Source organism: Lytechinus variegatus, chromosome 16 (assembly GCF_018143015.1).
Source record: "Lytechinus variegatus isolate NC3 chromosome 16, Lvar_3.0, whole genome shotgun sequence".
NCBI lineage: Eukaryota > Metazoa > Echinodermata > Echinoidea > Temnopleuroida > Toxopneustidae > Lytechinus > Lytechinus variegatus.
In genome coordinates, this window is record NC_054755.1 from 6,776,254 (window position 1) to 6,802,123 (window position 25,870).

Here is a 25,870-nt window from a genome sequence, read left to right on the forward strand (position 1 = left end):
GAATTAACATACAATGTGCCTCAGAAAATGTGGAACAATGGATTCACGATACTTTGCTTTCAAAATGATATATTTTTTTTTGTTCTATCATTAGTTAAAGCATCTTCTATCGAAGACAATATATTTTTTGGGAAGACAAAGTACTTAAAGTCCATTGTTATGCTTTTTCTTGAACACCCTGTAAAAGTGTTAAATGGAAAACGATTTACAATTACATGGGAGGAACCCTAATTGCAGACTATAGAGGAGTTCTAAAGAATGGAAACACACACACTGTCCAGACTTGGAATGGTACTTTAATTTGGAACAGGATCTATTTTTCAATTGGACCTCATTGGAATTCAGAACAGGAACTGTCCTACAGGGAAGCAGCAGAAGGATTTTGTTCTGCTAGATAGACTAGATGGGTTAGTGCTTTTTCTACTGCATCCAGAGAGAGCTGGGGAACCTTTCATGAAACAAATAGTTATTTTTTACAGACCATAGTTACAAGCTACTGGAATCCTTGAATCTGATTGGCTCAGAGCACATTAGTCAGTGTGAATCACTGACTATTAGTGTCATGAAATGACCCCCCCCCCTGTTTTATAACTTAGAACTAGGAACTATTCTATAATTATGACCCAAATTTTGGTTTAAAGTTAAGATTATGGACCATCCTAAAGATGTGATTATAGAGAGATCTCAAGGCTAGTTTTTAGTCATGGTCCAAGACCTGGTCTATTCTGCAACAATCTCCTTCGTCTGGTGTCTTGAGGACTGGGATGACTGCATGGTCCTCTCAATCCGTTCCAGGTCCTGCAACATCGAGTCTATCTGTTCGTCCTCTTCCTGTTTATCTTTCATGGAAGCGTTGCGGACAGCGCTGTATTTGTTCTGAATCTGAGGGGGGCAAACAAAACACAGTAATAACAGGTTGAATTATTGTTAACGGTGATAATATCACAATGAAGGTGGAGTGAGGGGGAGTGTTCCATGAACATTTTTGTGACTTTCTCTGAATGATTTCCTCTCAGCCAATCAGATGCAAGAGCGTTGTGGCCCAGTGGATTAGTCTTCGGACTTTGAAACAGAGGGTCGTGGGTTCTAATCCCAGCCATGGCATAATTTCCTTCAGCAAGAAATTTATCCACATTGTGCTGCACTCGACCCAGGTGAGGTGAATGGGTACCCGGTAAGAAGAAATTCCTCGAATGCCCGAGCGCCCGATCAAGGTAGCCGTGCTAAAGCCGGGGTAATAATAGCAGGGCCTGCTGGGAGAACAGTTTTCGGAACTAAAGTGGCTACCCTGGGTAAATATTATTATTAAGAATTTTCAGTAGCTTGTAACATCTCATGGTGCAGATCACTGACAAAACTTTTCATGAATCACTCACAGGATTCGTGTACATATGTGGTGTCTTTTTAAAATCATTTTCACAAAATGAGAAAATCTAAACGACATTCAGCTCAATCAAAACTGAGAGTATTCTGGTATTCAGATCTACCCTTTTTATGACATTTGATTAATGTTGTCACACAGTCAAAAAAAAATTTCCCCAAAAATGCATTTTATCAGCTTGATCTTTGACTGTTCGATAGCTTTCCATCCAATCTTTACCAGTGAATGTTCATAATATACAATATCAAATTTTAGCCAGCCAGAAATCTATTGACTACAGCGCAGTAGCTTTACAACTCCATTAGCCCACTCAAACCAGCCTTCTCTCATCTACTCAGGAGTCCCTAACCTCTCCAACTCAAGTCAGCATTCTACTCAAGCCTCTCATCTTGCCTACTAGTCAAGCTTTTCTACTCTTTCTGGGAGAGGGGGGGGGGGGGGGTGTTTCATGAAGGTTGTCAGCACTGACTAAATTGTCGGTGCTGACAATTTCAGTGAAATCCTTGGTTTTGATTGGCTGTGAGGCACTAGACTTTGACTGTTACTATGGTAACTGTCGGAGAAAGTCAACTTGTCAGTGCTGACAACTTTCATGAAACGCTCCCCTGGTTTACAATCCTTTCACGGACTATACTACTTTCCGAAAGATACTCTACTTTCCAGCTATCACTTTCTTGCCTTTCAATTCTACCTCTGTCCACTTTTCTTAGTCCTTTCAGCACTTGACACATGGTGCACAACAAACTACTCCCGCGATTAAAAATAAATTACCTCTTCAAGGAGTCTTGTGACCTGAGGGAATTCTTTCATCTTCTCTTTATCAGCTAAGATCTCTCCTAGATTCTGTTCTACATATGTTTCTCTCTTCTTCATCACATCAAGGATACCACTAAGCTTCTCGGCCTTGGACGGGTGATGAGGCTTCCCAGGAACTTTGCTCTGAAAGGAGAAAAAGGTTAATCATGATGACACTTACAGTGCAAGAACCCTCTTCATCACAACTGCAACCATTGGAATTATCATCATCATCATCCTTGTCACCATCATCATCATCATAACCACAACCATCATCATCATCACAAACAGCACCATCATCATCATCACCATCATCCAGTTATTACCTTTTGATACGCTTTAAATGGCTTCTGAACCCTCTGCAGATCAACCTTGTTCTCTCCGTACACCGTTGAATGCTTCAACGCCAGACGCAACGACCTCAAATTGCTCTGGATATCAGGGGCGGTGTACACTTCCGGGTCATCGGGCGCGTCGTAGAAGACCTCGTAACCTTTGAACTTCTGCGGGACGTCCATGGAGTAGGCAGCACTGTCGACCCTTGGTTTCCTAATCTTAGGTTTGTCTGGAGGTCTCGGGGCTTGTGAAGGAGGCTTTGGTGTGAGTCTCTCGTGTTTGGAAACCTCATCCTCTGGTTGCTCATCAACCTAGAGGAAATATCAAGTAAAAGGAGATGAGAAATTCAATCATAAAGTTCAACACAAGATTTCGCCCAAGACTTGCACTTCTTGCATTTTTTCGCATTCAAAAACAAAATTATAATGATCTCATATTAACTTCTACATGTATCATTTTGTTTGGTGAAGATATCAACAAATCATTTTTTTATTATTTTGACTATTTCCCCTTCAGTAAGTTGATGAATTTCCTATTTCACAACAAACATAACTTCATATCGTAGATACTTATAGATACTGTACTTGTATTGTATTGTATGTATTCATTTCATTTCACACATTTTTTCATTTTTGGCAGGTGTTAAGTTACCAAAATCAAACAGATTTAAACACTAATCTACCTGTGTCAAAAAGACTGGTTCATCTGCATCCTTATCCTTGGCCTTAGGTTCAGGTCTAGGTTCATCCTCAGCATCAGATCCACCAAAGCTCTCCTCCGTCCAGGACTTAGTCCTCTCCATCCTCTCCTCTTGATCCTGCGCCTCCCTATCACGCAATTGATCGGTCCCATCTTGGGTGTGCTGTATGGGTGGTAGAGGCTGGGAGGATGGGCGAGTCCTTTCCTCTCTGGAGGGGTGTTTCGATTGCTTTGGAGGAGGGGTCTGGGAAGTGGTCGGTTTGGAGTCTGGATGTGGACCTTCAAGCATCAGCTGCAGTGGCTTCTTGGGAATGGGTGGAACTATCTCTGCTACCTGCATCACAAAAAAAAAAAAATAACTATTAAGAAAACAATTTAACACATCATTTCATATTGTAAATCAACGAAAATATAACATTACAGAGAATTATTGTATTTCAGGTTATCTTCAGATTACTAAAACCAGGGATGACTCTTCATTGAATCATCATATCGCCAATGCTTACATGGGTTACATGTGCACTCTGTATTCCTATGCCAACATGCTCAAAAGTACAAAAAGTGCTTCGAAAGCAAAAGAGCATGACAGGACTCTATATTTTTGGAAATATTTGGGAGGTGTACAATCTCGTATACAAAGATACCACACACAGATAAGGCCTTGACTGACCTTGACTGTTTGATTCTTAGTGATCATCATAAACAAACTCACCTTTCTATGCGGTTTATTGGGTACCACCACAGGTGGTTTGGGTACCATGCTAGGCTTCCTCCTGACCATACGTATACCAAGCCGACTGGTGAGGTACCGCTTGAGGAGGGGTGGGTCACCGCTGTTAAGGGTGGTGAGGGGGTTGTTGTGGATGATGAGTTCCTGAAGCATGGGCCAAGCGGCCACTCCTAGGAGACCTTCTTCCTCTGAAATCTAGAGGAGAGAGGAAGGGAAGGGATTGTCATGATACTCATCATTATTGAAATATGATTGAAAGACAGTTGCCAATCAAGAAAGGTCAAAGACTTTATCACTAACATATTCATTTTCATTGCCATCACTGCTGCTATGACGGTAAACTGCCTCGTGGTCTACACTCCCTTCACCTACTTTCTGTTGGTCTCATCCAACATAACCTTATCCCTTTTCATCTTCTAATCATTTGGTCTGACTTTCATTTACCCCATCCATTACCACATTCTTTAATTTCCAACTAGGCTAACTTGGTCTTAAGACAATTATCATATTTTTGGTTGAACTGATTATGAACCAAATTTTAATTTCATTGAGTACATAATAAATAGATAAATACATGTAAGTGGAAATTAAAACTGGGCATTAGACTAAATGATAATCAGAATCAGCAAGTACGTGTAACTGATCAAGTGTAGTTTAGAAAGAATATGGCAATTAGAATAAATTTATAGTAGACCAAATAGGTTTAGACCTATCTCAGAAGTAGACCCACTGCAGGCAAAGAGAATGTAAACCTCCACCCCCCACAACCAACACACTCACCTCTAATCTGTATGGAAACCTACCTTATTATAAGCTAGACTAAGCGATGTAAGCTCAGGAAATGGAGGAGGGAGTTTGTTCATTTCACCATCCAGGACATGAGAAGCATCAAAGAGGTCTCCTTCCTCCTCTATGTCATCGAGGAGGTTTGATATCTCAGAGGCAGCTCCTTTTCCTAATTAAAATCAACCATAGAGGAGAGGTTATAACAACTTCCTTTCATTAATGAAGATGACATTAACAAAAAATATAAATGATCATTACAATGATTATAATCACTATTGTCATCTTAATCATCATCAATGCAGCATCACCACTCTCATTGTTTCTGGAGTCGTCTAGTGATCATCAGCATTGCCGTTATCATCATTGATGTCATCAGCATCATCATCACCACTACCATCACTAGTATCATCGGCATTACCATCAACATCAAAAACATTTGTAGTCATCACTATCACCATTATCATAATCATCACCATCATCAAAATCATCATTCTCATCATTGCTGGCATTATCATCATTACAATCATCATCATCATGAAAATCATATCTTCATTTTCATCATCAGTATAGTATTTCATCACAGCTAAAACACATCTAGCACACTTGCCATCAAGATCATTAAAAATTCCTATAAAAAGAGAAAAGTAAGTGTGTACCTAGCTCACTGCCCTGAGGGGTGGTTTCCTCGCTACGCTCCTCCTGATCCTCCTTCCTGGCCCCGCCCTTTTTCCGTCCCTTCCCGGACCGGGGTCGACCCTTGCGTAACGTAGAGTCTGATAAACTGTCTACAGCAACCAAGCGACCACTCAAGGCTTTTAGATGTGGCACAAACACAATCTCATTCTTGTCAAGGTTGAGTTGTCGCAGTCTATTAAAGAGAGAGCATGAGGAAGATGAAAGAGCGGAAGAGAGAGAGAGAGAGGGGGACAGAAAAAAAGGGAAAATGCAAATTAGAACCACAAACACACATCTACTGAGTTGATACAATAGCGTAGAGGAGCACTGCAGGAAGTTTCATGGACAAGTGTTATAAGCTACTGAAATCCTTGCATCTGATTGGCTGAGAGCTAATTTGTCAATGGAATCACTGACTATTTGTTTCATGAAACTCTCCCCTGAAAGTAGTATTGGGTACATTTGCTCCTAAAGTAAGATATCAGGACTTCTGAGATTAAGATTATAAAGATTAAGAATATGATAAAGATTATTCTGCCAAACATTTAAGTGCTAGATCAAGATTATTATGCCAAAAGATAAAGACTGAAATGAAGATTATTATGCCAAAGATTTAAGAATGAGATCAAGATTACTATGCAGAAGAACAAGACCAGTCTTGGTATACCCAACAATGTTGGTAAACAAAATGCTTTGATAACACTATCAAAAGTTTGGCTGCTTGATTTCCTTCAGCTACATTGTAGAGTTAAGTGGTTCAGACACCCACCAAACTAAAGATGAGGTAAATGGTGAAAACTGGGATACTTACTTTTTAAGTCCTGCTAGACTGGAGAATGTGGCAAGATCATGCAAGTTATTGTCGTCTAGATTGAGTATCTCCAGTTTAGAAAACCTTGGTATTCGACTGGACTCAGAGTTACTGAAAATAAAGAGGCAAATTAAGTTATCAATTTAGCTATTGTATGCAAAATTGTATACACGAAAATGGTTAGAATGGTTAGAAGGCAAGCGAGAATCAATATGGCAAGATCATGCAAGTTATTGTCGTCTAGATTGAGTATCTCCAGTTTAGAAAACCTTGGTATTCGACTGGACTCAGAGTTACTGAAAATAAAGAGGCAAATTAAGTTATCAATTTAGCTATTGTATGCAAAATTGTATACAGGAAAATGGTTAGAAGGTATGAAAACTTTATAAATTCTCTGAAAAAGTGTGTCTTTTCAGCACTTTGTAGTTAGTTAGAATCACTGACCCAGTGCATCTTTCTTTCTCATTCCCCCTTTCAATATAAAAGTCAACAGAGACATGCAATCTCTCTTTGTTTTAAATGTGTTACACCAAAAACGTTTTTATTACAATTGTACAAGACAACCTAACTGCAACATCAAGCAAAAATAAATATATTCTAAAATAAAATCAATCTTGGCACAGTCAGGGGGAAAGAGATAGCTTATAAATAAAGACATTTATAAACAAAATAATAAAGCTTCAATTTGAAAAGAATATTTACAGTGAGATAAAGAAGTTGGCTTGGGCATCATTTGAATTTGAAAATGGGTTCTGATTATTTGACACATCAAAGGGGAAACCCTGACAAAAGTCTGTTGTAAAAATACTAGAAAAGATAATACAAAATATTGGTGGAGGTTTGAGGAAAATCCATCAAAGATTAAGAAAGTAGAATGATAAGATGTTAAGATCATAATAAATAATGAAATCATAACCTGAATGCATATTACATTGGGCATACAGACCCTTATTGTATAACATTTAGAAGTAAAATCATAAGTTCATAGAATAATTAATAATCAATGAATATCATGAAGCAAGTTCAACTCTAGGCCAGGTTTCATAAAAAGGTCAAACTCAAATTATAGAAATATCTGGCACATGCACCCATGGCCAATCGAATTGCAGGATTACAGAAGCTTCTACCATCAGCATGGTAACTTGCGATTTATCAGTTTTATATGAAACAGGGTCCTAGCTACACACATGTAACTGCACTCTCCCATCAAACCTGGCCACATCAGAACTGAAGAGGGCAGTATACCAGAAAGGGGCTGACATCAACAGTAATTGATGCTGTGATATAGATACAAATTACTGGAGAAACCAGCCCTTCCTGGCATACCATAGGTGCGTTGATGACATCATGCTGTCCATCCCCAATCATCAGGAACATGAAGACGCTGAAATGCATCTGATTTTCGATGATAAACTTCCTTGTTGCAATTACAGCTGAGAAGTCATTGCAGCACTAGTATACTAGGTAGCTCCCAAATTTTCCAAGCCCACATTTCAAGAGTTGCTTGCTGACAAAATCTTTTTTAGAGAAATATTTAGGAGGTTTTGAACAAACAGTTAGTTTGCACACTGAACCCAGGACCTAGTGGTCAACATTTCACTGAACCATATAGGGTCCTTACCTTATTTGTACTTTGAACGGTTTGCCCATCTCCTGAGGTAATGATCTAAGCTGGTTCCCTGTGAGGTAAAGGACTCGCAGGTTGGTGAGGAGGCCAAGATTACCCACGTCATCCTTGGAAAGATTGTTGTGTGAAAGGTCCAATACCTACAATGAAAAAAGTAAAGGTAAACAAAGACATGAAAGAGTTAAGCTTTAAAATATTGTTGTGTCAAAGGTCCAATATCTACCACAATGAAAAAAGTATCCATCTTTCTACGAAAGAGTGTTGTGTGAAGGGTCCAATATACGACAATGAAAAAGGGTAGCTGAAAGGGAAACATAATGCTGTGATTTTCAGATATTTTTCCCTTTTTATAGTACCCCGTATTCTGGAATTATGATATTCAACTTGCCTTGAAATACAGAAAAGGTACTTTCCTTTTCCACAAAGTATTCAACTAGACTCAGTGAGAAATCCAATTACATTCATGAGAATATTGAGAAACATCAAAGTTTTGATCTATCCACAGCTACCAAGAAATTAAGAGTATAAAGTTCAGAAAAAAAACCCTTTACAATCAAACTATATATCCTAAGAATATGATGTTAAGTCATGCATTCCTTGGAAGCTTTTCTAAAGCAGATCATGAGTACTTGCCCTAAAAAAAGCAGAGAGTAATAAATCATAATTTGAAGAAAAGAGTCTTAAGACTTGGTGTGTAAATCTTGATCCAGACAAGGAATGAAAAATTGATTGTCAAAGCTGAATAAAGACTAGATTCAGTCCAACCATTAAATTGTTATCAATTATCTACTGCTAAAAACAGATCTAAATACAATCAAATAACAGAACCTTAGTTACTACGAAGCTTTTGTCTGCAAAATTGAAGGGTGCAAGCAATAATTCACCAATCTTAAAAATAAGAAAAGATGCACATTTCTCTGAAGAGGAAATGATCAGCAGTCTCTGATAACTTTTGTAATGCAGACCCATGTAAGCTCATCTTGAGCTAATCTCATACATAATATATTTGAAGAACATCTGGGAATCAGATCTTCACAAAATGAAAAGACGAACATTTGTCTGAAAATGAAGGAAAGATTAGGAGTTACACAATCATAAAGCAGATCTCATGTGAATTATAATTTTGAGCTGTTCCCATATAAACAATTGAAGAAGAACTGGAAATTAGATCACAACATACCAATCCAAACCACAAATCACAAGTTGGTGACACTGCAGTTGTGTGGAATCAATCAACAAAAATCCAAGTCAAATCACCGCCTATTTGAACATGTTAGAGCTAGATATGAGTGAAGTACGAGAACATCCACAACTCTTCCACTACTTATAAGAGTATGCCTTGCAAATGACATACAGATTTCTACCGTTGGATAGGTTGGCTCACTTTATACCTCTGTGGGGGAGGGGGTTTGTAGGAAAAACAATCAAGAGAGATAGAGGATCATCATCAAAACAAAAGCAATGGAAAACCCCTGGATAGTCCCCCATTGAAGAGAGCATATAGATCATAAATGGGACAATAGCTACAGGTGTACTCAGGTGTGGAGGATGAACTTGGCAGGGGAGTTGGGCGGTATTCAGATTTGGATCTCCCGCGGCCGGGACACAAAGGGAGCTAGAAATGGCGCGCAAGACCCCCCAGCGAGAAGAGACGCTGTACCCCTGACAATGGGCTTCACAGGAGACAATAGCTCTACATGTAAATGGAACAGCAATGGAAAGATTCATTTCATAGTATAATATTATGTGAATAGTGTTAGATGATAGGGGTGGAGTTTATAATTTGGTATGTTTCCTTAATGAGTTTACATTTTCCTATGTTTTTTATTTGAAATATTGATAGATGAGTGAATTACCTGAATACCAATGCCTTCGTGGGGAGGCAATGTTTAAGACCCATCAAAGGGAGAGTTTTGAGAGTTGCCATGGATTCAGCATCTCATCACATTGTTGCTATGCACAACAATGAATTATTCCTTTCTGGATTGGACAATATAAACAATTCTATTAATTGCTTTGATTGAAAAGGGATAATTATCAGACACAAAAAGAAAACTATTTGAAAGAACATGATCCTTTTATTGATAGAGAGCTGAAAATAGGAACAACTAAAAGCAAGCTCTGAAACCTTTTGAGGACATGTAGCATAAAAGATTTGAATGGCGGGAAATCCATGGAAATAGCTAACATGAAGCTTTCATCAAATAGTTATGTTTAGTGGTCGCATAAATTAGTATGTACCGGTAGGCTAATATATGCATGGGCCTCTACTACTACTCTAATCAAACACACAAAAAATATGCCTGCTTTGTAAATGGTCATTTGATTCATGGATGAAGAGATAATACAAGAAAATATGTTCAATGTGCGATGCAAAAGTGAGCTCAATTTTAGAAATAAATACATGAAATTGATCCATTACGTGCTGAACTCAACACAAGTGAGGTAAATGGGTACCGGCAGAAAGAATTCTCAAAAAGCTTGTGAGCACCAGAATTGGCAGTAAATCTTAGCAGGGATGAGCATCTTGAGCAACTAACAAGACAGATGTGCGTTTTACAAATACTGTATATTATTATCATTATTAAAATAAAAAGCTGATAAGTGAATATGCATATGACATAGATGGCATACAAAAGCACTGTGACCATTGTCTAATGATAGTAGTAAACTTCAAGCAAGGAAATGATATTTTTGTGCTATTGAAATATTGCTACTATCAATATTTTGAAAGAAAATCCCAATCTATTTTCATAAAAAAATCAATTGCAGTCAAAACAAAAATGGCTTGTTCACCCCTACCAGTAAGAGCAAACAAATCAAGCATGACAACGGATCATCTGATGAAAGACTAGATAGGCCTAGGGGCGGGAAATCTGAACAGCAACCACTCAAGCAAGACGACAGCCCACAAAAAAGAGAAAAAGGGCTAACATTTGGGCCAGCCAAATTCTGTGTATTTAAATGAATTTGGAAAACTACTTTAACAACGTCATCCTCCCCGCTCGCTCTGTATTTTGGGGGCACATTCACAACATCATCCTCCCCGCTCGCTCTGTATTTTGGGGGCACATTCACAACATTTACTTAGCTTACAATGGTATCAACAAATCTATGTGTCTGTAATATTAATAGTTTCATGAAGTCATAGTTGAACTGTTGGTGAAAGAGCCAAAAAGCCTATCATTCAGTTTAACTCCTCAAAGTGGACATATGTAATGTCAAAGGAATATTTGATATTTTAATTACACTCAGAAAATGAATTGAAGTTCCTCTCTATTGTTTTTTTTTTTTTAGATCTTTGCAAGTATGAATATGCCATGGTAATCACACACGATACAACTGCACAATGATTTACATTGATTTCTGAAATGTTTTATTGATTACTATTTATTTCATTTCACTTTCATTCATTTATCATCTATTTTACTTATCCATCCATCTATCAATTAATTCTTTATTTACTTATTTGTTCATTTATTCCAATCTCATATTTGTACCCCAAAATCAATTAATAAATAAATCAATCAATACATCATACAATTGATCAATCAATCAATCAACCAGCTATCAAGAAATCATTAAATCCATCCATCCATTCATTCACATTCATCCATCCAACTATTCATCCATCGATCAATATATCCATCCATCCATTTCTTCACCCATCTAATCATCCATTATTTGGGCAGGATATTTGTAACAATATCACTATCAACAAACAGGTTGATCTCCTTTTGTAAAGTACATGATTAATGGTTTGTATCCACTCATTCCACTGGTAGGCGATCTAATTCTAAGATCATCATGACTATACCCACTTGGTCTACAAATCACTGTTTGGGCTTACCATCACTTGGTTTAACTGTCATTTAGTCTAATGCCTATACGGTCTATTTCAACTATGTCTTATCATTTTGTACTCTGCCAAAGGAAAGTAGAGCCTAACTGGAAAAAAAAGGTAAATGGCAAATGGGCTGTATGGCAATCAAACCAAATGATTCTAGGACAAACTAGTTGTAGACCAACTAGAATTAGACCAAGTGGGATGAGACCAAACAATAAGTATACAAAGTGAGTGTAGACCAAGTGGCAATTAACCTACTACTCTTACCTCTAAATAAGGGAAATGGTTGTACTCTAATCTAATATTTCGTAGTCCGTTTAAAGGTAACTCTAGCTCACGTATAATTGGAAAATGATTGAAGGCATCTGGATAAGAAAGCAAGTGAAATGATAAAGAGAAATCATTAATATCTTGAAGTTAGAAGTCAAAATCAAGAAAAAATAAATGAACAGCTAACAAGATAAATCTAAGAGAATTAAATTTTCACAACAATACATTGACTCGACTGTCAGAAATAAGTAGTGCTGACCAATGGGTTTAGAAACAATGTTATAATTTTAACAAGTGGAATGCCTCTGGCCGTCTCACCTGCATCACGCAGTTCAATATAGCAGCAGTGCTGACTTTGAATACTACTCTTACTCGCACAAGATGTTCAGTGATACATGGTTACTCTTATGTCCACTTTTTATGAACTAGACCAATAAACTTACAGAGATATGATGGTTATTCAACAAAAAAAACCAACATGGCCAAAGTTCATTGACCTTACATGACCTTTGACCTTGATCATGTGACCTGAAACTCAAACAGGATATTCAGTGATACTTGATTACTCTTATGTACAAGTTTCATGAATCAGATCCATAAACTTTCAAAGTTATGATGGTAATTCAACAGATACACCCAATTCGGCCAAAGTTCATTGACCTTTGACCTTGGTCATGTGACCTGAAACGTGCACAGGATGTTCAGTGATACTTGATTACTCTAATGTCCAAGTTTAATGAACTAGACCAATAAACTTTCAAAGTTATGATGGTAATTCAACAGATACCCCTGATTCGGCCAAAGTTCATTGACCCTAAATGACCTTTGACCTTAATCATGAGACCTGAAACTTGCACAAAATTTTCAGTGATGTTTGATTACTATTATGTCCAAGTTTCATGAATCAGATCCATAAACTTTTAAAGTTATGATGGGAATTCAACAGATATCCCCAATTCGGCCAAAGTTCATTGACCCTCAATGACCTTTGACCTTGGTCATGTGACGTGAAACTCATGCAGAATGTTTAGTGATACTTGATTAACCTTATGTCCAAGTTTCATGAACTAGGTCCATATATTTTCTAAGTTATGATGACATTTCAAAAACTTAACCACAGGTTAAGATTTCGATGTTGATTCCTCCAACATGGTCTAAGTTCATTGACCCTAAATGACCTTTGACCTTGGTCATGTGACATGAAACTCTAATAGGATGTTCAGTAATACTTGATTAACCTTATGGCCAAGTTTCATGAACTAGGTCCATATACTTTCTAAGTTATGATGTCATTTCAAAAACTTAACCTCAGGTTAAGATTTGATGTTGACGCCGCCGCTGCCGCCGTCACCGCCGCCGCCGTCGGAAAAGCGGCGCCTATAGTCTCACTTTGCTTCGCAGGTGAGACAAAAACAGATTTCAGAGTTAAGGGAGTTTGATTTTTAACCATATGTTTACTTGTGGACAGTTCATTGAATCTCAATGTTTATGATTCAGTATGGAAACATTTCCTCCACTGGCTTTTTACATATCACAAGTACAATGTTTGACAAAACATACAGTATGATAAATTAAATCAAACATTATCATAAAAAATAATGAGATACTATAAAACAAGATTACATAATGCATCCAGTTCTTGTTTTGATAAATGCAGATAAATATTTCAAATGGCTTGACAGAACTCATCAAAGAATAACAAAATGTTACCTCTTCAACTTTTCTTTTGTGAGTGACATCATGCATATACGGCATTTCATTTCAATCACATCAGATGACCTCATAGTCATACCATCACAAAATTAAGATAGAAAATAAAAAGCTATGTGACTATTTGATGAATTTTTGCCAGTTTTTTTTTTTGTTCTGGTTAATCAACAGCAACTTGACATGAAGCAAGCTTGAATCTAAACTTACCAAAAGGTAACAGGTTTTCACCAGCGTTGACATAGGCAACATTAACAAAGAGTTCAAAATCTTCTTCCTTGGCGTCTGTCAGATCCTGACCAGATATATTAACTGAACACAGGTCTGAGGGGTCTTCCACACAACAGTGTTTCAGCTATATGAACACAAACACAAAATAAAAGAAAATACGGTAAGATTGGCAATCACATTCCTATTGGAATTACTAAAATGTAGTTTCCTTAACATCATACAAATACAGAAATAACCAATTACCTTGTACCTTGAAGAATAATCCCTTTCAGCAGCTCCAAAGGTTGATATAGATACCACAAAACATTCCTCATAATTTCAGGGGCAAACAGATTTTCTATGTTCTTGACAATTTCATCTTTTTGTTATTGAAGACACAGATATTAATATTTTTGTCTTAAATTTTCTAATGCCAAGACTAAAAAAATAATGGAGATTTTTATTTATTTTTTTACAAATCACACTTCATTTTCCCTGTTCCTAATGAGTCAATCTCTTACCAAAAAGAATCCATCTAAAACTCCTGGGGTTGTACTATCTTCCTCCTCATCTTGTACGAGTGTCTCTCCTTTCACCCTTCTTTCCTCCTTCTCTTTCTGTTTGCGTTCATACTTGAGCTGCGCATATGTCTTGGGTTCTGCTCCGGGCTCGGTTAGATGTCTGATTTGTTCTGTTCGATGAGCAACCAACCATGCTCCAGCTAAAGAACGACACAAAATATGAAACTAATTTAGTTAGGCCTAAATATTTATTGAAAAGGCATGAAGTCATATTGGGTGGTTTTGAAAAGGTAGTCTCAAACAATGAAACCAATGTCATGCATTGTTTTTATTTTAATAGGCCTATGTGTGTACAATGAGAAAAGGTCTTCCATTTATCTTATTTCCATTTCCAAGCCCTTTCTATTACAATTTTGCATTTATAAGCAAACAATTAAACATATTAGGAAGATATTGTAAATTTGATAGATGCAACAGGTCACTAAAAAGCCAGCTTTACATGTCACAGGAAGCTAAATTCAACTTTGTTACAAGAGTTTCAGCATTTGGTCTACTGAGCCCAAGATCTTGAAGATCTTGAGTAAGCTAGCAAACCATTATTATAAAGCACTCAAAGCATAAACAGAGACCAAAATACAAGAAATTTCGAAGCCTTTTTGGTCTTTGGATTACACAAAAAACATGAGTTCAAACAGTTGTAATCTTCCCCAATTTTATTATATGTTATATTACCTAACATTTTGTACTAAAAATTGATGAGACTACTTTATAACTTTTCCAAATGGCTGTTTCAAATTGATTGTCTGGACAGACAACAACTGGGTATACACATTTTCCTAATGATTCATAATCAAATGTATAAAAAATCATAAATTAATTCCAAAGAAGTGAAAGAACTGATAAAGGTCTGTCTAGACTTTGGAAACTAAGTTGAAGCTTCAAACTTATCAGGAAAATTATTTTGATGACAAGATAATAAAAAATAAGGGGGGGGGGGAATAGAATCCAGAATATCATCAACTTCAAACATCAAGCAAATCAACTAGCAACTGTTAACTAGAAACAAACAAGACCCTGTTCTTCGTCATCCTCGTTTGGCAGCTCGGAATCCAAACAAGACAAGGTTTGGTTGATTAGTCTGGTATCTGACATGATCTTTCCACCATATTCACCTTGCTCAAAACAATGGAAGAGATCTACAACTTACAAGTCGCCAAGAGATCACAAGTCATTCAATTTCATGTTTCTCCTCTGTAAATTGCATTAACTTTACTCAATGAAACTCACTGATTCAGTCAGAGGATCAGTCAATAGTCAAACATTAACTTCAATCTAAATCAAATCTGGTGAAAATTATGTTGTTTGTTGAGGTGAATCTTGACTTGACATGCTTTGCTTGATGATTTTTAGAATTAGAGTTTAGACTGTGAACCGATAGGCGATAATAATGATGAATGAATGATAGGCCTACTCGGTAACTAGATCTAGTTAGTCTAATTGTAAAAATCACAATTGTGTTGAATAACTGTCTTTTACAAGTTCATTAATTCAGTTTTCAATGCAAATTGTGACTTTCTAAGACTCTACTAATACCACTACCAGCAACACATTGTCAGTTCACACACACTGTAGTAACGTTTTACTCAGTTCAGCCGTGCCATTGTCATTGATCCCCACACTCCCCCTGTCATATAGACTGCATGCAATTGCCAATGCATAGCTCTCCACTCGCGACGACACGGACTTGTTTACAAAAGGATAACCGACGCTTACGATTACGTGGGGAACGTTTATGTCAAATTTACACTATTTTTGCCATAAAACTAAAACACATGATAATATATCTTTACCACTATCAGATGATCCAAATATCTGTCGAACAGGAAAGCAGTTTGAAACAAAATGACTGCTCCCTTCATCTAATTTGATGCCAGCAGGCACAGCCATATTGCGACATTGCTCATCCCTTGGTTTATTGTCATGACAACATTGACATTGTTTACATGAAAATAACCGGTATTGGCAAAGAGTCTCCCTTGCCCTCTATGATATGAAATGATAATTCCAAAGAAAGAATACTCTACGGGTGGTCTTGAATGATATTCATCTAAATGATATTTATGGAAGGGTTCCATCTCCCTATTTTCCATGTAACCAAGAAACAAAACAAAACATCTTGCCAGAATCTATCCGAATAATCAAACGGATTTCATTTTATCCGGATATCCGCGCGAACTTTAACCTCATGCCGATGCCGGAAGTTCGTCTATGCTGAATCGAAATGAACGATGGTATTCTCCAAAACAGTGTAAAGTTTGAAGCCCTTCCCTGCGGAAATCATCAGATTTGAACTCCGATATCTACGGTATGATATGCAATCATGTTTTTCTTTTAGACAAAAAATAAATAAAATGGCTCTCTCAATCTCATTTTCATTTTAACGTCAAAATAAGACTTGCTTTTGGCTTCGCACTTTGCACTTCATGTTTGAGCTGCGAGCTGAGCTGCGCCATCGCGATGGCCGTTCGCGACTGTCTTTCCTGCCCGCAAGTACTGGCGTGGTACAGATAGTAGCTGCCGCAAGCGGCTAACCAGCCGCCGGCTGCTTGTTGTATGGCAGTGTATCCTAAGTATTGTGTCAGTGCTTTAAAAATGACAACTAGAGGAAATACAATTAAGAAAAATCTGCATTTTCTATTTATTTTTTGGGGTACGGTATCGTACCGGTATATCAGTAGAGGCGCACGGCCAATATGGGAGACTCTCTCCAATAGGGGAGACAATCTCCCACATTGGAGACTTGCTTTGCAAAAGGACAAAAGAAACGACACCAACAAAAGCATGATTTTTTCCACCCAAAATTTTGTCTCACTGAGGTCATAAGCCCATTTGTTTTGTGTGTGATTGACAACAAAAATCCTTATCAAAACAAAAGTAGACGGTGAATTTTTAAAGTAGACGGTGAAAAGGGGTAATTTGTCATGAGGAATCTGCTTATCACATTTTTATTTGCCGCCAAGGTAATCCTTTTGCCGCAAATGTAAACAAAGGAAATTAGTCTCCAAAACTGGAGACTGTCTCTGAAATTGGATACCCAAATTCTTTACAAAAGTCTCTGATATTGGAGATAATTTCCCACATTGGAGACAGTCTCCAATATTGGCCGTGCGCCTCTACTGTATATGATGAAAGTTTGAAACTATTTTAAATTCACAATTTTTTTTAAATTTGTTAAACCAACTGGCATGACTGGGGCCCTTTTCTCAACACCTGGGGCTGGACAAGTTTAATATCTTTATCCACCAACCACGGAGTTAGTTCCAATCTTACTAAACCCGTTTCTCGAAAGGCTTCCTAACTAAAATACCTTGATATCGATATTATCGATAAAAAGAGCAGACGAGACGTAGCCTTAGTCACAAAATAGCATAATTTTCAAAAAGAAAAATTATAACAAAATTGCACTTGTTCACTGCTACCACCCTGCCTGTGGGGAATCTACAGGTAGGACTATGGTATGCCAATGTTGTACAGAGCACACACTTTAAAAAATCATTAAAATATCATTTCTGTAACCAAAATTACTAATTTCCATACAGTTGAAATTGATTTTTCATTGGTAACTTAAGAAGAATTTTTGAATTCTCCAGAGCGCTCAACAACTTGAATTTTGGGCATATTTTTGTGTACGCCCTCTATTGATGGAAAGTAATATGGCAAGAAAATTTTCATTTTTTGATCTCTATCTTAAATTAAGAAAAAAATGATTTAATGAATCAAATTTAAATAAGAGCCAAGTTTTAATATGAATAATAGGTGTAGAAACTGTCAGAGTAAAAAAATCAAGCATTTTCCCCAAAGAAAAAGAGGAAATAAGCCAAACATTGCCACCCTTATTTTGCCACACATGGAGATATAACTGAGAACAAGGTTATATCATAACCTTGTTCATTGAATGAGTGCAAAATTGCTAATATTGTGATGAATTGGGAATTTCATCTTTTAAGAATAATAGCACAGGTATATTATACACCATACATACTTAGACCATGAAGACTTGAGCATTCAATTGCTGAGAAAATGGAATTATGAATAATTGATCTCGTGACTAAAAAATCAAATGTGGACGTTGAGATGGTAACCCCCGGGATATCCAATTTTAATAGTTAACGAAAGTAAAACCATAACGGTTTTCGTTGTAAAATGATGATAATTACACATGTGCTTTAAAAAAATTTTTGGTGAAATTGTACGTAGTACCCGACCCTGACATAAGGGAAAGGTACTGATGCAATAATATCAGCTTGGATGGGTTGGGGGACATACATGTAGTGAGGAGAAGAGAAATGGCAAAAATAAAAAATAATTATAAAAAATGAGAATCCTATACAATGAATGAAAACTAAAACTAAAAATAGAATAAAAGAGTATGAAAAGTTGTGGTTTTGCCCTCAGTAGTGTAATTCATGTACTACTGAAGAGATAATGATGATATAAAGTAAGACAACTTTAGTTACACTATTTTCATTTGTATTATTTTGTAGGTACTACAAGGATGGGGCCAGGGATCAAAGATTCCCACTCCCACAGGGGCAGAGAAAGAAGTCTGAGCTATAGTCCAGACCGTAGATCCAGTAAGAAGTCAAGAAGGGAGGAATCAAGGTATCGCCGAAGTAGATCTCGTTCTCGAAGCCGGTCAAGGTCAGAATCAAGGGATAGGTATAAATCTAGTAGGTCTAGGAACAGATCTAGGTCCAGGTCCAGAGAAAGGAGGCGCAGCAGGGACAGGAGAAGGTCCTACTCCTCAGAAAGCGATAGGTCGGACAGTCGAAGCAGTTCTCGGGAATCAAGATCACCATCGAGGGAGAGGCACAGGAGAGATAGCCCTGGAGAGTACTCTGGCAGAAACAGATCCCCACCCCAAAGGACACACTCAGATGATTATAGCAGAGACAGAAGAGACTCAAGCAGGGGTGGAGGTAGACGAAAGCCATCTAGATTTGGCTTAGGTTTTAATAGAGAACAGTTTGAAAAAGACCTCAATTCAAAGATTGCAAAGTACAGGGAAGACATCAAGCAGAATGGAGATCAAAGTGATCGGAGGGCGAATCAGAATGGACACAAACGCAGACATGACGACAACAGTGATCAGCTTAATCTTTTCTTTGAGAGGTAAGGTTATGAGCTGAGGATCCTCTTTGGAAATTAGAATTTTATTCAGTTTTCGAATCATTAGAAATGTAGAGATGTATGGACTTGGTGTAATGTTTGATATATAGAATTGCGATCAAATTAATATTGTGATTTTCATTCAACATTGGGCACCACCCATGCTTGAGAGCATTAAAATCTCTGGTCTTCCAGATTACTCCAAGCTTTGCCGGTTGGAGATATGATAGAATGTACCATACATTACAAAAAGACAGAATGGAATGTCTCATCCATGAAGGATTGTGGAATCAGTTTTCTCAAAGATCAAATGGCCTTTGTATTGTAATGAACCAAACTTCACAGTGTATTTGTTCACAAGTTTAAAAAGGCAAATATTTACAGCACTTAATAGACTTTAATTATCAACTGTGTGAATGCTCTCAGATAACAATGCTAATTTAATGAAAACATGTGTTTTGGTATGTTCCTCCCTTAGGAGAGCGCAAGAACGTGAGAAGATATCAGCCATTGGAGTGCTTGAGGTCTGGGGTGCATCACCAGAAAAACCAGAAGAAGAGTAAGTATGTCCAAATAATGACAAACAGTGTGGTAAGGTGGTAAAGATGCAATAGGTGTTCTATTCAGTAGGAGTGGTTAATGATGTAATTCATCTCGAAAGTGGTCTTTCATTTGTGAGAATCGTTACAACTGTATGATCACTCTGCAATTACAAGACCTGGTGGGTGTTTCATAAAGCTGTTCGTAAGTTAAGAGCGACTTTACGAACGACTGGTGATCCTTTCTTGTGGTAAATGGTATATTCATTGGCAATGGTTTAGTGCGTAAGAAGGGATCACCAGTCGTTCTTAAAGTCGCTCTTAACTCACGAACAGCTTTATGAAACGGCCGCCTGGGGGTGTTTCACAAAGATTTAAGTATGACTTGCACTTCAATTTTTTTTTTTTTTTTTAAAGTGCACACCTAGTTAGCAGGATAATTGCAGGTTAAATGCCTTGCTCATGGGCATAGGTGCCACGGCCGGGGATCGAACCCCGGACTTTCCATGTATAGCCAGGCACCTTAGACCACTCCGCCACGGCACCTCCTTCAATGTCGACGCGTACATGATATGCAACTCGCAATCTTATTGATCAATACGCAGCAGTGCACGTCCTCTACATGATCTGACCAAGGAGATGGGCGATATCTCCTTGATTGGACCAATGCGGTCATGCCTTTTATATCGCAGGCAAGTAAGCATTTCAGTGCGACTTTAATTCATACTTATATCTTTGTGAAACACCCCCCCCCCCGGTGCTTAGTAGCAAATCACAATCAAGGTTTCCATGGTTATTACAAGAATGACAATGTTACCACAATTGTGAATCTTTAAAAAATACACCCCTGCTCTTGTTATATTATTATTTGGTCTAAAACTGTTATTGAGTGAATTTCATCTACTTACTCTAACCGAATAAAGATGCTAATAATTTGTATGGTTTTATTTGTCATTCAGTTCTGATGCTGGAGCGGAAGAAGAAGAAGTTGAAGAGGAAGGTTCGGAGAGCAGTGAAAGTGAGACTGATAGTGAAGGTAAGATTCTACTGTAGCCAGGAATAAGATATGAACCATAATTTAATTGCAACCACTGCAAAGTCAATGAGGCAACAGAAATTGGACATTTGTTTGTCCTGTAGCCTTCCTCAGAGGATATAGTAATACGCATAAACAGAGTTGTCAGAAACGCGCCTGCTGCAGATCACCAAGTCATGTAAGGCAAATTCTCCAGCCTCTTAAGATAGAGGTGCAATGCCGTCAATGCATACAATGAAATGGAAATATTAATAATTGTATATCATATGACAGGATAGCTTGAAAAAGCCATGATAATTGAAAACATTGCATTCTGTGCTTTAGTGGTCTGAAAATATTGATTTGATGTTTCATAATCATTCATGTGTGACTGAAAAACTAGGCTAAACTTTTCTCTGTCATATGATATTCACTTCATTGCATTTTATGATGGCCAGATTTGTCAGAATTTCTTATTTCCAGTATAGTTCATCTCCATTTACAGTCTTTATGTAGGCCTATAGTGTACAAGTAATTAATTAGGAATTCCTTTATACAAACCCATTCCTCATATCTTTCCAATTTTTTTTTTTACCTTTCTTTCTTTCAGAGGAGAGAAGAAGAAGGAGAAAGGAGAGAAAAAGAAAGAGGAGAGCAAAGGAAAAGAAAAAGAAGAAAAAGTCAAAGAAGAGGTATGTATTGTCTTCGTGTTTCACTTTAATTTTGCAGGACAACCTTTCATTTGGGAAAATTGGTCTGAATTTGCAACTTGAAGATCCTGACTTTGATTAGGGCATTGAGTACCGTCTCAACCCCTTATATCAACCAAGTAGAGCTAATAGAATAGGAGCACTGAGCAGGATTTCTTAAGTTTCTTGCAAATTCTCAATTTTCTTGCTTTGATATATCGACCCCTTATATTATATTGTTCAGTTTGCGATTTAGTTACTCCTTTGTGATTCTGCAGTGGAGTAAATAAAAGTTGGATACAAATGAAACAGCATGAATAGTGATATGTTATTTAAATAAAATTCTTTAATATACAATTATGTTATTTTGATGTGCACTTCAAATTGGGTAATAACGCAGATTTGCCACTTATTTTCACAGTAAGAAGTCTCGTAAGAAGAAGAAAGTGAGTAGCGATGACGACGACTCAGATTCAGAAGATTCTGATGAAGCGGAAGACGAAGAGGAACAGTGGGTTGAAATTTCTAAAAGTAAGAAACCAATTTTTTTTCGATCGGTTTTCTATCTTCTTAAATTTTCAGTCAGTATTTGAAATATATTTATTCAAAATCTTTGCATGCCACTTCAGTGATTATTTTGTTGAATAGTAACATTTTAGAGCTGTTGGCTAATGCAATGGAAGAAATTAGCCCATAAAGATCAACAATAAATTGCTAAGCGTTATGTCATGGGGCCCGTTAGTATGTAAAGTCTTGAATAATTTACAAACTGCTGTATGAGACACTCCTCACAGTCCCATAACGCAAAGGTTAGTGATTAATCGTACGCTTGATTTTCATGATTAATTGTACAATGTAGTTAATGCAATCAAATGTAAAAAATATTATATGATGATTGCTAAGCTTTTTATTACGGGCCAAAGGTTTACACAGCAAACAAATTCAAATTTTGTTTCATGTTATTTTTTTTGGTTTTTTTAGAGAGACAAGGTGATAACGAGTTGATTGGTCCTATGCCAGCTAACACAGGCATGTCATCATCAGGATACATGGAGTAAGTTGCCTAAAAAAAACATCCTTCATTTACATGTTGTTGGCGTTCATCCCAACTGTTTTATCAGTCGAGTCTTGTCAAAATATTTGATTTTTAGATTTATGCAGAAAATAAATGCATAACTCCTACTCAATTTCAGGAGGCAATTATCTTATAAATGTATTGGCTTCGCATGTGAAAGATCTTGTGGACTGGAGTAGTCCATTTATAACCAATTCTATCAAATGCAAATTCAAAGTATTAAAAACAAAAATATTATGGCATATGGCATATCTAAGGCTGGCAAGAGAGGCTCCACTGCCAGGGTAGCTTAATGAAAGAAAATATAAGTTTAGAATGTAATCTGATGAGCAAACAGGGAAGCCATGCTGTCAAAAGTTAAGGTGTATATTGTCCCTGAGCTTTTTTCTTCTTAGATATTCCCCTGTGATGTCAATCCCTGTAACATATGAATGATAGATTTTAACAGACACTTGTCATGTCTTTGTGATTCTGTAGATGGATTGAGTAATGAATGTTTATCACTTCTCTTGTTTCTGTGTAGTTTTGGTAAGGCTCTGCTGCCTGGTGAAGGTGCCGCTATGGCTGCGTTTGTCCAGGATGGCAAGAGAATCCCTCGTCGTGGTGAGATCGGTCTTACTAGTGATGAAATCTCAAGCTTTGAGGATGTTGGCTACGTCATGAGCGGTAGCAGGTTAGTTTTGATAATCCTTGATGATGAATATGACGATGATGGTACTAATGATGACGGTGGTGATGATGATGGTGCTGATGGTGGTGATGATGATGGTAGTGATGATGATGATGATGGTAGTAATGATGATGATGATGGTAGTAATGATGACGGTGATGATGGTGATGATGGTGATGATGATGATGATGATGATGATGATGATGATGATGATGATGAGGATGTTGATGAGGATGATGATGAAACTGCTAGTGGTGGTGATGGTGGTATAGTGACAATTATGATGATGATGATCCTTATGGTGATGATGATGAGGATGGTATCATATTTAGTATTTCACAATATGTAACCTTTTTTCTTGCTCTCCAGACATCGACGTATGGAAGCCGTCCGTCTGAGGAAGGAAAACCAGATCTACAGTGCGGACGAGAAGAGGGCGCTTCAATCATTCAACAAGGAGGAGCGTGGGAAGAGGGAGACCAAAATCCTCTCGGACTTCAGGGAGATGGTGCACAAGAAGATTAAGAGCAAGCCAATGTAGAGATGTTGAATAGGACAGTCAATAAGGCTGCATTTAACCAGAACATTTGAAGTGCCATACTTAATTCAATCTTCTACAATTTGGCATCAATGCATGCATGCCGCTTCATACCCAGGAGGCACAATGGAAACGTAGAATTGGATTGATAATTACACTGTACTTTGGAAATGAATGAAATTTCTATGACGGTATCTTCAATGCCAATATCCTGTATCTAGGTATTATTGTATAGTTGCCACTGCATACCCATGAGATATAACTTGGCATCAATGATGCTGACAAGTGTAGGTGTCTGCGTGTTGCCATATTTCCATAGTCAAAATGATTTCTCATAGGGTTTGAATGAATTGTGCTTGACTCCATTTTTGAGCACTGATCTCTTACGGATAGGCACTATTGTATAGTTGGCTCTTCATACCCAGGAGATGTAAATTGAGATATCATGATGTTTACAACAATGTTGGATACCTCATGTTGCCATATTGCCATAATCAAGATGTTTTCTTGTGAGATGTGAATGAACTTTGATTGACTTCATCTTTAACACTGATCTCTCGTGACAAAGCGTGACAAGGCATTATGTCATAGTTGCCTCGTCATACCCAGGAGATGTGAATGGGGACATAGAATGTTGATGTCAATGTAGGCTACAGTATGTTGTCATTCTGCCATACTTGGGATGATTTCTCATTAAGGTTTGAAATAAGTAACTTTATTTGACTCCATCTTTAGCACAGATCACTAAGTTCATCTCTTATCACTAGGCATTATTGTATAGTTGCCATTTTATATCCAGGATATCAAATGAAGACCTATGATGCTGATATTGATGTGCTGAGTGTAGCCATTTTGACCAGTACCGGCGTTAGAGAAGTGTTGGTGCTAACAGAACACTTACATCAGGCATAGTCACATATTTTGGATTGTGATTTCAATTGTTGATGTGTGATGTGAATAATGCATTGTTGTGACATCGGGGGCCCTTTTCATAATGGACTTACAACTAACTTACTTTGCCATTATGGTAACTATCATAGTAACAGGGCTCAGCAGCCAATCATAATCAAGGTTTCCATGGCAAACTTACCATAGTTTTAATGCTTTATGAAACAGGCCCCAGGCATTGCTGCGACATTAGGGGTTGTAACAGGGCACATATTAATGCATTCTTAGTGCTAACAACATTTCTGTGCGGCCGGTACAGGGAGATAGCCTATCACAGATTAGAATATTGGCCTCATTTCATAAAGCTTCAATGGCAAGTTATGATCGAGTGTTCTAGGCTACTGAAATCCTGCAATTTGATTGACCAAGAGCAAATTTGTTATACATTTCTTGAATTTGTCATTGATTATTGATATCAAGTTTTATGAAACAGGAACCTGTCGCGTTATGATAAGCAAACAGTGACTTGTAAAAACAATATCCTCCATAAAGTTGTTTTTATTACAATGTCAAGGAAAATTAAGTTATATTTCTTGTACATGATTATATGCCTAGCTTGACCAGCTTTTTATAAGGCTAGTGTGATTTTGGATATTCATGTTACATTATACTTGGTCAAATTTGTACTTAGTCTAATGTCCAGATAGTCTAATCTCCATTTTTTATTATTTGGCACTTTGTCAAATGCAAATTAGGCTCATCGAAAATTAATATAATAGTACAGATTGGATATGAGATAAAATGGGTATAACCAACAGGATATTGGATAAAAAGAGTAAGTGATGTGGACTAAATGACAATTGGACAAAATGGTCTAGACCAAACAGGGGTG

General features: G+C 37.3%; 2 protein-coding genes across 3 annotated transcripts; one reads left to right on the top strand and one right to left on the bottom strand.

The window, feature by feature from the left end:
- Positions 1–144: 144 nt before the first annotated feature.
- Positions 145–16,464, bottom strand: LOC121429392 (X-ray radiation resistance-associated protein 1-like). Of its 2 annotated transcripts, XM_041626371.1 has the most exons (14): positions 16,246–16,463; positions 14,396–14,595; positions 13,875–14,019; positions 11,955–12,052; positions 7,835–7,980; positions 6,426–6,509; positions 6,214–6,240; positions 5,384–5,595; positions 4,745–4,896; positions 3,924–4,136; positions 3,195–3,545; positions 2,503–2,823; positions 2,153–2,320; positions 145–882 (listed from the first exon to the last, which is right to left on the bottom strand). In XM_041626371.1, exons 1-14 carry the CDS (start codon positions 16,340–16,342, stop codon positions 721–723), a joined length of 2,376 nt encoding a protein of 791 aa, XP_041482305.1. In that variant the 5' UTR covers positions 16,343–16,463; the 3' UTR covers positions 145–720. The 2 variants fall into 2 exon arrangements, with proteins under 2 accessions (XP_041482305.1, XP_041482306.1); XM_041626372.1 differs by lacking the exon at positions 6,426–6,509 and having other exon boundaries at positions 6,214–6,324; positions 16,246–16,464.
- Positions 16,465–16,651: 187 nt separating this feature from the next.
- Positions 16,652–25,275, top strand: LOC121429393 (NF-kappa-B-activating protein-like). The gene is made up of 9 exons (XM_041626373.1): positions 16,652–16,760; positions 18,940–19,567; positions 20,043–20,123; positions 21,063–21,139; positions 21,729–21,810; positions 22,229–22,338; positions 22,789–22,861; positions 23,406–23,555; positions 23,922–25,275. The coding sequence occupies exons 2-9, from the start codon at positions 18,951–18,953 to the stop codon at positions 24,091–24,093; spliced, it is 1,362 nt and encodes a 453-aa protein (XP_041482307.1). The 5' UTR covers positions 16,652–16,760; positions 18,940–18,950; the 3' UTR covers positions 24,094–25,275.
- The last annotated feature ends 595 nt before the right edge of the window (positions 25,276–25,870 follow it).